Source organism: Aulostomus chinensis, chromosome 8 (assembly GCF_037954235.1).
Source record: "Aulostomus chinensis isolate RoL2024-O1b breed Wild chromosome 8, RoL_Achi_v1.0, whole genome shotgun sequence".
In the NCBI taxonomy this organism is placed as follows: domain Eukaryota; kingdom Metazoa; phylum Chordata; class Actinopteri; order Syngnathiformes; family Aulostomidae; genus Aulostomus; species Aulostomus chinensis.
Window position 1 is genome coordinate 9,332,165 of NC_141327.1, and position 13,394 is coordinate 9,345,558.

Genomic DNA, 13,394 nt, shown 5'->3' on the forward strand with positions numbered 1-13,394 from the left:
TGGTATTTTCCTGATTGCCAATGGCCCTCAGTGACAATTTGTAATGTAGAAATCAAACAAGTGTCTCCATTAGGGACCTCTCACATTGAATTAGGAAGGTACAGATGCACATATGCCTGACAATTTAGACCTTTTGGGGCCGGCTGGCAAGACTCTATTTCAGTTATTTTAATCCGTAGTCATGTTGCGCTGTAGTACAGCGTGGCCCAGTACTCTGTCGATTACACATAACAAAATGGTACAATCAATTATCTCTAACACTTCAGACATTTCAAAGTGAGAATACCACCTTCTGTCCCCAAATATGGATATGTACTTTATGAGTGTCATGACATTCTGATGTTGCCTTCAGTGTCACCCATTTGTGTATGTATATCTCTCAAAACTCATGGATGCAGAATCATTGTAGTTGTAACTGACAATAAAGTTGTATCATGATCAACTCATATTTGTTATGCCAGTATATTTTATACCAAAAATATATCTTCAATTGGATTATATCTCAGAATGTACAAATCAAATATTTGGACCCAGAGGATATCAAATGCTGCTAAATTAATTCCTGCTCTAAATGCACACATGCTAACCCTTGCAAGTGTGAAGATAAGACACAAACTTTGTCATAGAATTTTAATAGTTAAAATTCAAAGGGTGCAGGTGGACACTGAATGTTTACAAAATGTAACTGAAACTAATTTGAGTACGTTAGAGGAGGCTTCTATAATCCCTTTACAGGTTTTTGGTGGAGTCTTAACAGATGACAGATGCTGATTTGAGTCCTCGGGTCTTTCCATCGTAGATATTTCACACAAGGCTCAATCAATGACCTGCCAATCAGTCCAACTGACCTATCTCCTCTCTATTACTCACCCCTCAGTCATTACAGCAAATAAAAGTGAACAATACAATGAGCTTTTCTCACTCTTGGTTACTGTCTGTCCAAGCCCTCTATCTGGCAGTTGGTTCCAATGTTTATGTCTTTAGTCAGATTGCTGCTGGGATTGTTAGAGAAAAAGGAGGGTTTATTTTTCTTTCTTTTCGCTCTGCCTTTTTTCCTGCGCAATCTCTTGCCTTCAGAAACCATTAACGCCCATTCAACATCAACATCAAGGCACAGCTTTGATGTCTATTCTGGCAACAGACCTCTTTCTTGCTGCACTGCCTGCTGCTCTATCTCTGTCTCTCCCCTTCTCTCTATCCCCATTTATCCCTTCCTTTTCCCTTCGCTCACTCTTTACAGTTACTGTACAATCAAATAATTAAAAGGATTGTAGACAAAATGATTTTACCTGGCAATTAAATATGCAAAGCAAGTCGGCAGGCGGTGTACGAGAAGGCGATTAAACAGGGGCCCACTGCAAATCTACAAAGGCTTCTCCAGCACAATAGGCAGCAGCCTCTGTCTGCCTCACACACTAGCTTAGCCTGGGGAGTGACTGGTGCCTCTTTATAACAGTCGCACGCAGTCCTGTTTACAATAGCACCATCCATGCTATGCCAATTACCACAATGCAAGGAAAAATTAATGCCACTGTTTGGAGAAAAGACAGGGATGAAGGTAGTTGTGTATGGGGCAGATGGAAGAGACGCACATGCTGCCAGTGAAGTCAAGAAATGTAAATGTCCTCTGTCGATGAATAAATGTTGAAAGAATTGCATACTTCAAATTCAAGTGTAAGAAGTCAAGTTTCCATGAAGCAAGAACCTCAGAAAGTGCATGTAACCTGCGTTGCATTTCAACAAAGCACCTATTGGGAGTGGAATGCAACAGAAAGGGTGGGGGACTGAAGTGCAAGAGAGGGAATGTGACAGTCAATGTCCATCTATCAGCACTTTGGTTGGAAAAAATGCAAGCAATTTTCCTGGATAGGTTTCCCTTCAAAGCCAGAACGCCAAGGGGCTGTAAAAATAGAGTTGGAGGGAGTCGGGGGTCGAAGGGTGCAGGACTACACCTGCCCCATTCCAGATAGTTCAACAGAAACTAGCCTTATTAAACCCTCGTCATTGTGACATTAAACCATGGAGAAATCGATTTTCGGGTGTCAAGAGAATGTAATGCACTGGTAATGTATTGAAGTTTCACCACTCTATGCCTTTGATGGAAAAGTCTGGAAAATTCTGCTTTTTGCGCATTAAAAAGACAGCCTTTTAGGGAATAGCTGCAGTGAAATCATTTTTAAGGCAAAAAAAAATGTGTGTATATGCTTTTTGAGAGAGAAACACCTATCATAACGCAAAGCATTAGTGGCTTGTTTTTCCTCTTTTTGGTGCCATATTACCAGGAACAGCTACCAGGTTTGGAAGAAGTCAGAAAATAATTTTGTGAGAAGTGCAAGCTTGTCAGTCATGATGTCTGTCATCCTTGTTTCTTGGCTACCTCGGCTTTTTGCCAACTTTAAATCTTTTTGTGTTAAGTTTGAATTGAGCTGTAAGTGAACAACAAGTAAGTGAGTGAGTCTCATTTTTCTCCCAAACCACTGACTTATTGCCCTGTAATTAACACTCTTTACCCTCTGCCACTGAAATAAAACCAGATAATTGAGGATAACATGGTAAGGCCTTTCGTAGGGTGCTTCATTAATGTTTGTGTTGATGGTCAGAGAGTGGCCCTGGCTGTTATTGCTCTTTAATAAGACCAATTAGCCTATGCCCTCATTTTCTTGCTAAATGTCACCCATTTATTTGCTGAGTACAGAATTCACGCATTTAGTCACTGAGGGGTTGTAATGCAGCAAATGCTACAGGCTTTTAGTGATTTCTGTAACGCTGAGAACTAACTTCTTATATTCATTAACTATTTGTTTCAGAGACAAGTCATCTTTTTTCACACGTTTTCCACTTGTGTTTTGAACTCTAGTAAAGAGGAACATTATGAAAACCCTGGTCTGATAATTTTGAAACAATTATAACACTTATTATGAATGCTTAGTAAACTATTAGTGATGATTAACTATTGCTTAGTTAATATATTCACAACTTTACACACACATATGTGTATGTACATACATATACATATATACATCTTTTTTTACAGTGAAAGAAGTGATTACAAGCGGAAGATTCATTTGAAAAATATAAAACTTTAATAAAGGCTACATCTCTCAATAATTACAATAATTATAGGTCCAAGTAAATCTTTAAATGAAACTCTTTATATAATGTATAATTTACAGTTTAGATAGAATGAAACAAAACAAAATAGGCTGTGATGTAAAAAACAAAACAAAACACGATTACATGATATTATTAAAAGCATAAAAATATCTTTTAAACACAAAACCCTTCTGAAAACCAAGGGATATATATTAAAACCCTGAAACAGGGTAGCACATGGTATGGCATCCATATAGGCACAGGTGCTGTACTCATAAAACACCAGCAATAGTGTGTTTGTGTGTAATGTTCTTGTGTGTGTGCGTACTCTATGTGTGCATCACGTGTGTCAGTATCCATACTTCAGAATGCATAATTACAAAGTGTACAGGAGCTCTGCTATTGACAATGTCACTGTAGCAACATTCAAAGGATATCGGAGCCATTTCGCTTTAATGTTCACTTTTTTATGTTTCTGACACACTAGCTGAATTCCTCAAGAACTCATTCTCTGATCCACACAGTTTCATGTTCGTTCTTGTTGGTGAGAGGGCTGTAAACACTGCCGTTATTAGATGGTACTCCAGGTCACCCCCCCCCCCACCACCTTGAAATGTCTGGTTTATAAACCAAGGCACAACAAAAAAGATTGAACTCTGTCACCAGTCCAAGAGACAAAAAAGGGCTAAAGGAGGAGAGCAAGGGGGAAGAAATGCTAGTGTGAAAAACATATCATTACAAACTATCAGCAGCATATAAGACTGGGATTGACTATTAGAACAGTGAAAGGACAATGCCTGGGACAAGAACACCACTAAGATTGTTAGATTGGGTCAGGTAGGGCTACAAGGCTATGGGAGGTGCTAGGCTAGTGTCATGTCCTTTGTGTAAAGTCAAAACAAAACAAACACTAAATAATATCACCACAGTATTATTCCAACATTCAAAGCAGCTTGCCCATTGGCTGTAAAATTGGAGAGGAAGGAAAACAGGTTTGAGAGGGAAGAGCGGGTGGTTTTTTTCTTTTCAATAAATACTCAGTACAAATTTAAATTCATGAAAAAGTTTCTATATATAATACATGTATATATACATATATGCATGTATGTATATGCACATGTACAGACATTTTTGTAACAATATTGGAGTGTAATGTGAAGAGCAGGCTGGTGGCACTGCATCTTTATCCAGCCTGGTAGTTCATTACATTTGGCCTGGAGGCCAATGTGAACACAATAAAACAGTCATCTCCAGCTTCAGTGGTTGTATTCAAGAAGTAGTGTGTCTCTTACCCCCCAACCCCCACCCCCCCCCACCCAAGCCCACCCCCACTCCCACTGGCCTCTTATCATCATCATCATCATCATCCTCATATTGGTTGTTCCCTCATGTTTCTAAGGCTGATTGGTTGAGAATGTCCTGGAGGGGCAGTGCCTCCTCTGGATTCAGCATACTTCATTGGCTCATCTTCCTTCAATCACTCCTCTTGTACTGGATATATTAACTCTCTTTAGCTTAATCTTAAGAAATGAGTGTTGTTTTTTGTTATGACGGAGTCTCTTCCTCAAGTCTTTAGGGACAGTTAGGCTTTTGGTTGGGCTGGAAAGGGATTTTGTTGGTTGGAGACAAAGTGGCTTTTAGTCCATCCTCTCCACTTTGCCCAGGACCTTGCCCTCATACATGGGTAACACGGTTGCATCCTCCCACACCTCCTCAAACACAGCACCACACTCAAACTCATCACTGGCCTTCTTAAAGTAGTACCTAAGGAGGAGAAACAAAGAGCAAAGCCTGTGATTAGAGAATGTTTAGTGTAGGCTTTTGTGAAAAAATTGAATAAGTAAAAAGTGACTCCAAACAAAACCTGACAGGATGGCAAGAGTGCATCTGATACATTTCAAATGTGTTTTGAACCACTTTGAGGCGCCTACATGACTACTTCCATACACACGCACACATAACTCCCTTTAGTCCAAATCAAACACAAACACTCACACTTTGAGAGCCAGAAATGGATCCTGCTCAAAACAACTTAGTCATAGCCTTCAATGCCATCCCTGCGCACTTCAAAAGACAGAGTCTGACTCCACATCACGCTGCTCCACAAACAGAGCTGAACCCTTCGTTTAAACACACCCTGTGATAATTCAAGCTAGAAACAGCCTGCATGCATATATGTGTGTGTGTGTGTGTTTTCATCCTCGTATGGTTGTCTGTTCATCCACTTGTTCATCTTGACTACTGGCGCTTCAACAGATGCCTACCTGTCCTGCAAGGTCTTATTTAAGTTGAAGGGTTAATTAGAGGCTGTCTTAAGACACCTCATCCCATTTGTATCCCTCTTTAGCTACTACTCCCCCCTTCCCCCATTCTTTCTGTGTTTCAATGGTTTCTAATTGGGCTAGCTGTCAAATCAAGGGCCTTTCTGTCCTACAGGTTGACTTGACATTTCAGGTGCCTGAGAGTCTGCCTGTGACTGCAAAAGTGCACTTGACTGCATGCACATGAACACATCCAGACCCACACATGCATGCACGTGCATGCACACATACGCACACACGTGCGCACACACACACACACACAGAAAGCAGGGGGAAGCGGGGTTGGGGCCCTCCCTGCCTCAGTGAGAGGGTGTGATAGGTTGGATACGGGCCGAGCCCTAAGAGGCTTTGCCCCAGGAGACAGGAAGGTGGTAACTACTCAGACAGTCTCCTAGAGGTCACGGGTCACCTAGCTAGCCCACTCCTCTTTTTCTCTCAAGCAGATATAACTCCCCGGTGTTAGGTTAGTCCCAGTGACAGTGAAGTCTCCTAGAGCTCCTAATGCTTTCTCCTCTCTACTTTTAACCCAGCAAAAGATCAGCAGGGGGGGATTTAATGATAAGCTTTGTAATGGAAAAATGTCTCATTTTATCCATGTGTGCCTGTATTCAGAATACAATAGAAGACAAAGACTAAGGAAAAAAAGCTTTTCTGAAAGTCTTTCATGAGCAGTTGTTCAGCTTAAGAGTCATTCAAACATCACATGGAAGGAGGGGCAGAAAAGAAAATGTATAATTTTATTTTCCACGTTGATTGAAAATGCATACCAATTAATTAGAAGGAGGTTGTGCAAGCACAACAGCAAGCTTCTCCTGAAGTATGAAGCAATGTGATACAGTGCTCTTATTTAATAATAGGGTATTTCTCTGTTTCTTAAACTTGGCTGGGCAGGATTTAACCTTTTGATCTTCATTAGAAGAAACCAAATGAATCGATGACCTGGAATTGTTCGGATTTAAAACAAAAGCTATGTTTGCAAAAAGTTCAGTTATCACTTTGTTTCAGAGAATGATAGAAAAGGAGCCTCTCCATTGGAACATGTTCTATGTGGCAAAATTTTTTTTCTTTTCGCAACATCTGGCACCAATATTGTCTGGCAGAGCCACTGTGTACTGTTCTCCACTGTACAGCTGCCATGTCCAAATTAACCAACTCCACACTTTCTGCTGCCACTGAAGTCAGACACTTCATCCCCACCTCCCCTTTCCTTCTCACTAAAGAATTATGGGATAGCAGGAGAACAAGAACTTGTTTGCAGACCTTCTCCCTCCTGACTCACACGCAGATGTGGTTGCACTCTGATGTTGATGCCTTTTAAGTGGAATACACAAAAATACTAGTAAGTGGGAATAGTTATTGCTAATGCAAGTTTCTTCTTAAACTGTTTTTTTTTTAAACTTGCTGACCACAGTATTTTAATTGACAAGTCCTTAGTTTTAAAAATGTTCCCGTGTCATCTGATGTTGGGTTATTTTTACCCTGTTAGCTACTACCAGTCTATAACAGAATAAGGTGCTTGCGGCATTTGATTTTAATGCCTAATGCAATAATGTGGAAGGGGAATTTCAAGGCTTAGCAATGGTCTTTGTGCACAAAATAAAACGGCCCACTCTTCAAAGCCATATTTATTAAAACTGCCTTACCATGGAAATCAGTACCAGATGTGAGAAAAAAAATTCACTCTAGAACCCCCCCCTCACTGTGAAAGCACTGAATACAGTAATCCAGACCCAGTTTTGTTTTAACCAATGGGCTGCACACTCAGTGGATGAGGCTATTTGTGACTTATAACACATAAAAACACAGTTAAGTCCATCTAACCCATTTTAATAGGTTTGAACGTAAATCTATCCGAGTATGTTCTGGTATACTACACAGTGGGAGTGATGTACTTGCCGGTAATTGCCTTTCTTGCTTAGCTGCTCCTTGAAGTGTCCCAGGGTGAGGCAGTGGTTTTTCATCATACTACGATAAGGAATCTCCTCACCACAGAAGAAGTAGGTGACCACCAGCTCCTTAGACCTATGAATGCAGAATGAAAACATGTTTTAAACACCTAGCCTTATGAAAGGGTATGACTGCTGAACTATGTTTTAACAATTATTAATCAAGAATGACAACAAACTGCTAGCTGGCCAAGCATCAACCAATTAAAGTAAAAAAGGCTCACAGTAAGGTTGTCTGTGGCTTCACATCAAACGCCCACCCCATTCATCAACAAAGGTATGAAAGGAGCTGATAAACTTGAATTACCAGGGGCTACTCAACACATCTTTGTTGGATTCCAGTGGTGGGTGGGTGTGTTAGGAGAATGGTGGGTAGTTAGGATTTTGTATTAAAGCATGTTTAATCTTAAATGATTAAAAAGCAAAGAAGAGGAGTTCAAAGCCATAGCTATGCTGACTCACAGCATGTCGCTTTGAAGGGAAGAGCAAAAAAATATGGGAGGAAGGGAGCTAAAACATAACCCTTGATAGAGCAGTAATACTCAGAAAAATGTCTAGTGTGTGAGGAATTAAATCAACTAGATAACAAGTGTGAAATAAATTAAGGATAACAGAAATGTAAGACTACATTCTACAGTAAAAGACAAACCCATACTCGTCTGCTTGGAGTCCAGGGCTGGCAAGAGGGCTGCCTCCATTGGGGAAAACAGCTGCTGGATGGCTCCTCTCTCTCTGAAGGCTGCTGGCTGCTGTTGAGTGCCTGTAGAATTCATAGAGTGGTAAACATTCATCAAGACTGGACATTGTTTACTTTGTACTCTGATTTGATCAATTGAATGTTGAAGTTGGGGAATATGCATGATTATTTGAGTTTTATCTACCTCTGTTTTGGGGGCTTGGAGACCTCCTCTAGTCTGCGGCAAGCCTCTTCTAGCTGTGCCAGGGTGTTGGGTGGGGGCAGGGGGGGCATGGCTGGGTCCTGTATGAACGGGTGGACAGGGTGGTGACCACGGAGGTAAGCCCCAGTGCCGATTCCACCTCCAACCCAAGAAGAGTGAGTCCGACCAGGCAGGGTCTTGATGTCAAGGGGACTGGGCTTCTTTAGGCCTTGTGTGCTGTTCCAACAAAAAAGAAAAAGAAAAAAAAAAAAAAGTATGGCTGGTGATGATATTATTGTTTTCAGGAGGCCACTTAATAGTATGGATGGTGCTATGGGAAATACAGATAGAAACATACCTGTGTGGCTTGTGCTTGCCCTGCCTCTCACTCTCCAGGATCCACTGCCAAACATTCTGAGAGCGGTCGGTGGCATCTAGAGGGAGATGTGGTGGCAACACACCCTCATCAGTGGCCTTAATTGGCCGTCTGGACAAAGTGCTGCAGCGACTGAGGACAAATTAGTGGCAAGTTAGAGCAGCCCATATAACAGCTTTGGCAAAGGGAAAATATTAAAAAGTTAAGTAGTAATCCCTAATAATGGTGACTGAAAACTGGTTTCAGCACAGCTTAGAAGTTACACTCACATAGGGGTGAAGTCAGAATAATTGGCACCCCCTGGAGGGCAGAGGCACTGCACACGTTGAGCTGCCTCAACCTCTATCTGCTCCTTGGTCTTGGGCCCAGCGTGATGATGGTGGATGTAATGGTGGTGGATGTGCTTTGTGGATTGCCTCCCTGTCATCAGAACCTTGGTAGACCCAGGATAAGCACCAAAGAAGGACCCATGGCTGGAGGAGACTAAGGCACCTGTCCGATCTGGGGAGTGGGAGCGTGGTGAATGGCGAACCACACCAGGCGACTGGCAGCCAGGTGTCTTCAGAACCCGGGATAGGTGCTCATCCAGGATTGTTTGGGGATCTTCCTCACACTGGGTGCCAGATGTGAGAAGAGGGTGTTGTAGAGAGGTGTTGCAGGTGAGATCTGCACTTTCCTCCCGTTCCTCCTCCTGGACAGGCAATGAAAGAATTGAAAAATATCAGGCAATTGAGGAACCATTTATACACTGTCATGTGTGAAAGAAAGCAAGCAGTGGAATTATGTCTCAACTTACACCAACTTATATCTGTTATCCTCTGATGTCAGTTAGAGCAAACGCTTGAATAACTTGATTTGAGTTTCCTTTTTGCCACACTGTTATCTTCCCTCACAGGCTTTGGGTGTGCTTCATCTATAATGCAGAGTGTGCCTATGCGTTACAAAGAGACTGGCACTACACATACTCAGCAAACGTGCCACTGGAGAGTAGCTAAGTACTAACTATTTGAAGAAACTTCAAACTTGTCTAGAAACATAAGTTTTTAAGTTCTTTTGGATAGAATAGTGGGGAGAGAAAGCAAAAAGGAAGAAGTAGTGAACCATGACAGAATTTCAAATCCCCTGGTTATATGCCTGTTCACCAACATGCAATAGCTGGCATAAAAGATTTTGTGTGCAATATGGACCTATTATCCCATGCTAACTTGGATAGATTTGATGATAAGTGATAAGTGTTGGTGGAAGTGTCATGGTGTTTAGAGCTGGTTTGTGTGGATCTGTACCTCTTGGATCTGCTGCAATCTTTCTTCCAATGAGCTCATAGTGTCCTGTTCTCGCTTCAACTTCTCAAGTCGAGCTATGAGTTGGGCTGCAAAGGCTGAGGGCTCAACGGGGGTCATCTCCTTAGGCAACCGATGGGTCCTCTGTAGGGTAAAGAACACAGGGGGAAGGACACTACTTAGTGCTTCTGATGGATGCAATATGGTGCCCTCGCCCTAATCCAATCGTGTTCCAAAAAGCCTGCAACCATTCCAAAAAGCCTAATCCAGATGCCCTTGCCCTCAAGCTAACCTGAACCTTCTCCACAGCCCATCACTCCCCAGATCTTCTCAGGCCCAGTGCCCTTGGCAGTGCCAGGCTGCTGGATGAGGGGAAGAGAGGGGGTAGTAATGACGGGGTAGCAGTTGGTCTCGCTCGGAGGGGAGGCCCCCTGCCTGCACCCTCTGTAGCCCGACCAAGCCATCAGCGAGGCAGCCTCTGAAGTCAGCACACTTCAAAGGGCCCTTGTCAAACATCAAACACACACTAGGGGTGGGAGGGACACGCAGCTTTAAATCTCTGAATAAAAGGCAGACATCGACGGAGAAGAGAGTGAGAGAGAAGAAGGGAAGAAAAAAGGGAAAGGAGGGAACAAAATTAACAGCGTGACAAAAGAAAAAGGGGTTGAGATGTGTACATGTGAAGTGGTGATGGTGTGTGTGTGTGTGTGTGTGTGTGAAAGAGAGGAAGGAGAGGGGGAGAGAGAGAGAGAGCAAAAGAGAGAGGGGGGGACAAGGAGGGAAAAGAGGATAGAAGAGTCAAATACTGGCAAGATCAGAGGGGAAGTAGTAATTTATTTCCGGCTACATGAAGGGCAGCTCAGAGGTACTCTAGTCACATTATCCTACTTTTTCTTTAACTCTATGCACTAGCTTCTCTCTCCTCCCTTTCTTACTTTTTTGTTATTTGGCACACTGGCTTTCTTGATTTTGACTTTTTTTTGTTGTTCCTCTCATCTCTTTGTAGACATGATAAAGGGAAGAAGAAGAAAGGCAAGCAGAGCTGCTGGCAAAGGAGCGTCAGCCCTGCACGGGGCCCCCCCTGCCTGGGGCTGGTGAATCACGGGAGACAGAGCCATCTCCAAATCAGGGGGGAGACATTAAAGGAGTGCAAGTGGGAAAGGAAAAGGGATTGAGGGAGAGAAAAGAGAGGAAGAGAGAAAAAAGAAGGCACAGACAATACTGTCAAATGCATGCAAAAACACTCACGCACATCATACTTCCACATACACAAACCTGTGTTTGGATATGAAGACAAAAGAATTTCATTTCATATTTCTTTTCTTGTCTCAAACAAACCTGCCTCCTCCTAACCTGTGTCAGTATGTTGTCATCCAGTTCCTTCAAGCTTCTTCAACAATGTCAGCAGGTCAATAAATCTTCAAAGCTTTCAGACACACACGCACGCACACACACACATGCGCGCGCATGCAAACACACACACACACACAGACACACACACACACGGACACACACACACAGACACACAAGCAGTGACCCAAATAGTAATAGGACCAGATATCAGGGTGAGAAAACTATAGTAGAATGGCGCTGTGTCTCATACTTACTTTCTGGGATTGAAACCATCTCATTTAGAAAGTTTTCAGTCATTTATGATTGAATTTGCCAACCTCTTTACCAATATTACAACAGCTGTACCACTGACACATAAAACATACAAAGCTCTGATGCTGCTGTGTGACATACTGAATTTATAGAAATGGAATGCAAAGATCATATAGTTACAGTCCCACAGACGCTACTTGTATGGGGAATAATATGGGCCTGAAAACAGCGGCAGAAGAGTTTAAGTAGTATGCAAATCCTTCCTTTGATTTTCCCCAGCTTTTAGACAGAGTTGGGGTATAAAATAGAGATGGCTGTCACAACAGGCTCTCTGAATTTTTTTTTTTTTACATAAACAAAAATATAGCAGAACTCCTCAGGGGAACTGGGACCCAGGTGTCTGTCAGCATGTAAAAATTTGAGTTTAGCAGGAAACAGTTTAACCGGAAGTGCAATTTTTCAAGGACTTACAGGAAAGTGGGGTAGTGAAACCTGGCCATTGATCTTGACACTGCGATGTATCTCTCGCTGGAGATGCTTCTTGTTGCCAAGCTTATATGGTGGGATTCCATCTCTGTGAAAAAAAAAAGATTTTATATTTTGGAAAATACAAATCACAGACCAAACTAAAAAAAACTAAATAGATGCTATTTTAGCTCATTTAGGTAACTGTTTCTCCAAACCAACTGCTTTGCCAATCTTTGCGGTGGGAGATCCTTTAAAATGAGTCCATCATGGAGCTGACTGACACAACACCGTGAAGTAACAGCACATTACAGTGACATCAAAAAGCCTCAGAAGTCTTAAAAGGCAAGGCAACAAAACAACACCTGAACAATGGGTGATATATGCTAATAATTCAACTGTGGTCTTCAAAAGAGGAGTCACACTGATAAGATTAGCCCTAGTCAACTTTGTCTACAGTCCTTCAATAAGTATAAGCACTACCCTCAAACTACTACTAGCAATTGCTGCTAGTTTTGTAGCTCTGGTATATTATTATGAAAATAGATATGTCACTAGGAAGAGCACAGACAATTAAATTTATTTTTTTCCAGGGAAGCTTGTTCTGAGTTTTTCATTCTGTGTTTGCTAGTTTTTCTAGTCAGCTGCCACTTAAGCTGGGCCAATTATCTTGGCCGTTTTGGCTGCTCAGAAGTGTCTGACCTAGCCCAAACGCTACTTTTTCTGCTGCCTCTTTGAAATCTCACACTCATGCACATATGCGCCCGCTGCCATCTTCGTTTGGCAAGCGCTTTGCTGTGAGCCTCTGATCTGAGCAACATCAAAAGGCTGGTTTGTAAGATAAGGTAATGTTTGAAGTTGGTGCAGCAGCATTCCCCAGCGTCCAAGTAAATCCATAAATAAGATATAAGCAAAAAGAGAAAAAATCCCCCCACCCAACCTTCCATCACCCCCCACCCCTTTCCCAAATCCTCTTCTTCTTGTTCTTTATCTGGCAAATGAGATTCAAATTTGCAGTGTGCCTTTTAACCGCTTTAAACGGACACAGTAATCAAATTGTTCCCTCAAATGAGAGAAGAAGAAGCTGTGTTTTTTTATTGAAATTAGTTAGGGGTGGAGAGAGACAAGAGTTGCAGACAAGGACAGTAAATCTTACAATGTCACTTTGACAAATTCTGACACTGTTCATCAATGAGCAACTTCTGCAAGACACATCTTTAACTGACATTGTTAAGGACAACCAGACAATGGAGCCGGACAGGTGATATTATGCACATTAGTACAAGTTAAGTGGGCCCTACTGCCAAAGTCGATACTTCACAAACTGCACCCTTGAGACTAGAAGCTATCAACCTGAAAGGTGTGGTTAATACAGGAAACTTTACAAGTTAAGCTTGACAGGCCAGAGGAAAGGTGTGCTTTAACAGGTT

General features: G+C 42.1%; 1 protein-coding gene across 7 annotated transcripts in view; it reads right to left on the reverse strand.

Annotated features, from left to right (window-relative positions):
- Positions 1 to 4,430: 4,430 nt before the first annotated feature.
- LOC147257027 (axin-2-like) overlaps positions 4,431 to 13,394 on the reverse strand; it is a 100,440-nt gene continuing 91,476 nt past the window's right edge. For all 7 annotated transcript variants that reach the window (XM_086210755.1, XM_086210754.1, XM_086210753.1 and 4 more), the window contains 8 exons: positions 11,971 to 12,073; positions 9,898 to 10,038; positions 8,884 to 9,305; positions 8,597 to 8,746; positions 8,242 to 8,475; positions 8,016 to 8,120; positions 7,311 to 7,436; positions 4,431 to 4,857 (listed from right to left, as the gene is read on the reverse strand). In XM_086210755.1, coding sequence (XP_086066881.1) covers positions 4,731 to 4,857; positions 7,311 to 7,436; positions 8,016 to 8,120; positions 8,242 to 8,475; positions 8,597 to 8,746; positions 8,884 to 9,305; positions 9,898 to 10,038; positions 11,971 to 12,073 — 1,408 coding nt within the window. In that variant the 3' untranslated portion in view covers positions 4,431 to 4,730. The remainder of the gene's footprint in view (positions 4,858 to 7,310; positions 7,437 to 8,015; positions 8,121 to 8,241; positions 8,476 to 8,596; positions 8,747 to 8,883; positions 9,306 to 9,897; positions 10,039 to 11,970; positions 12,074 to 13,394) is intronic.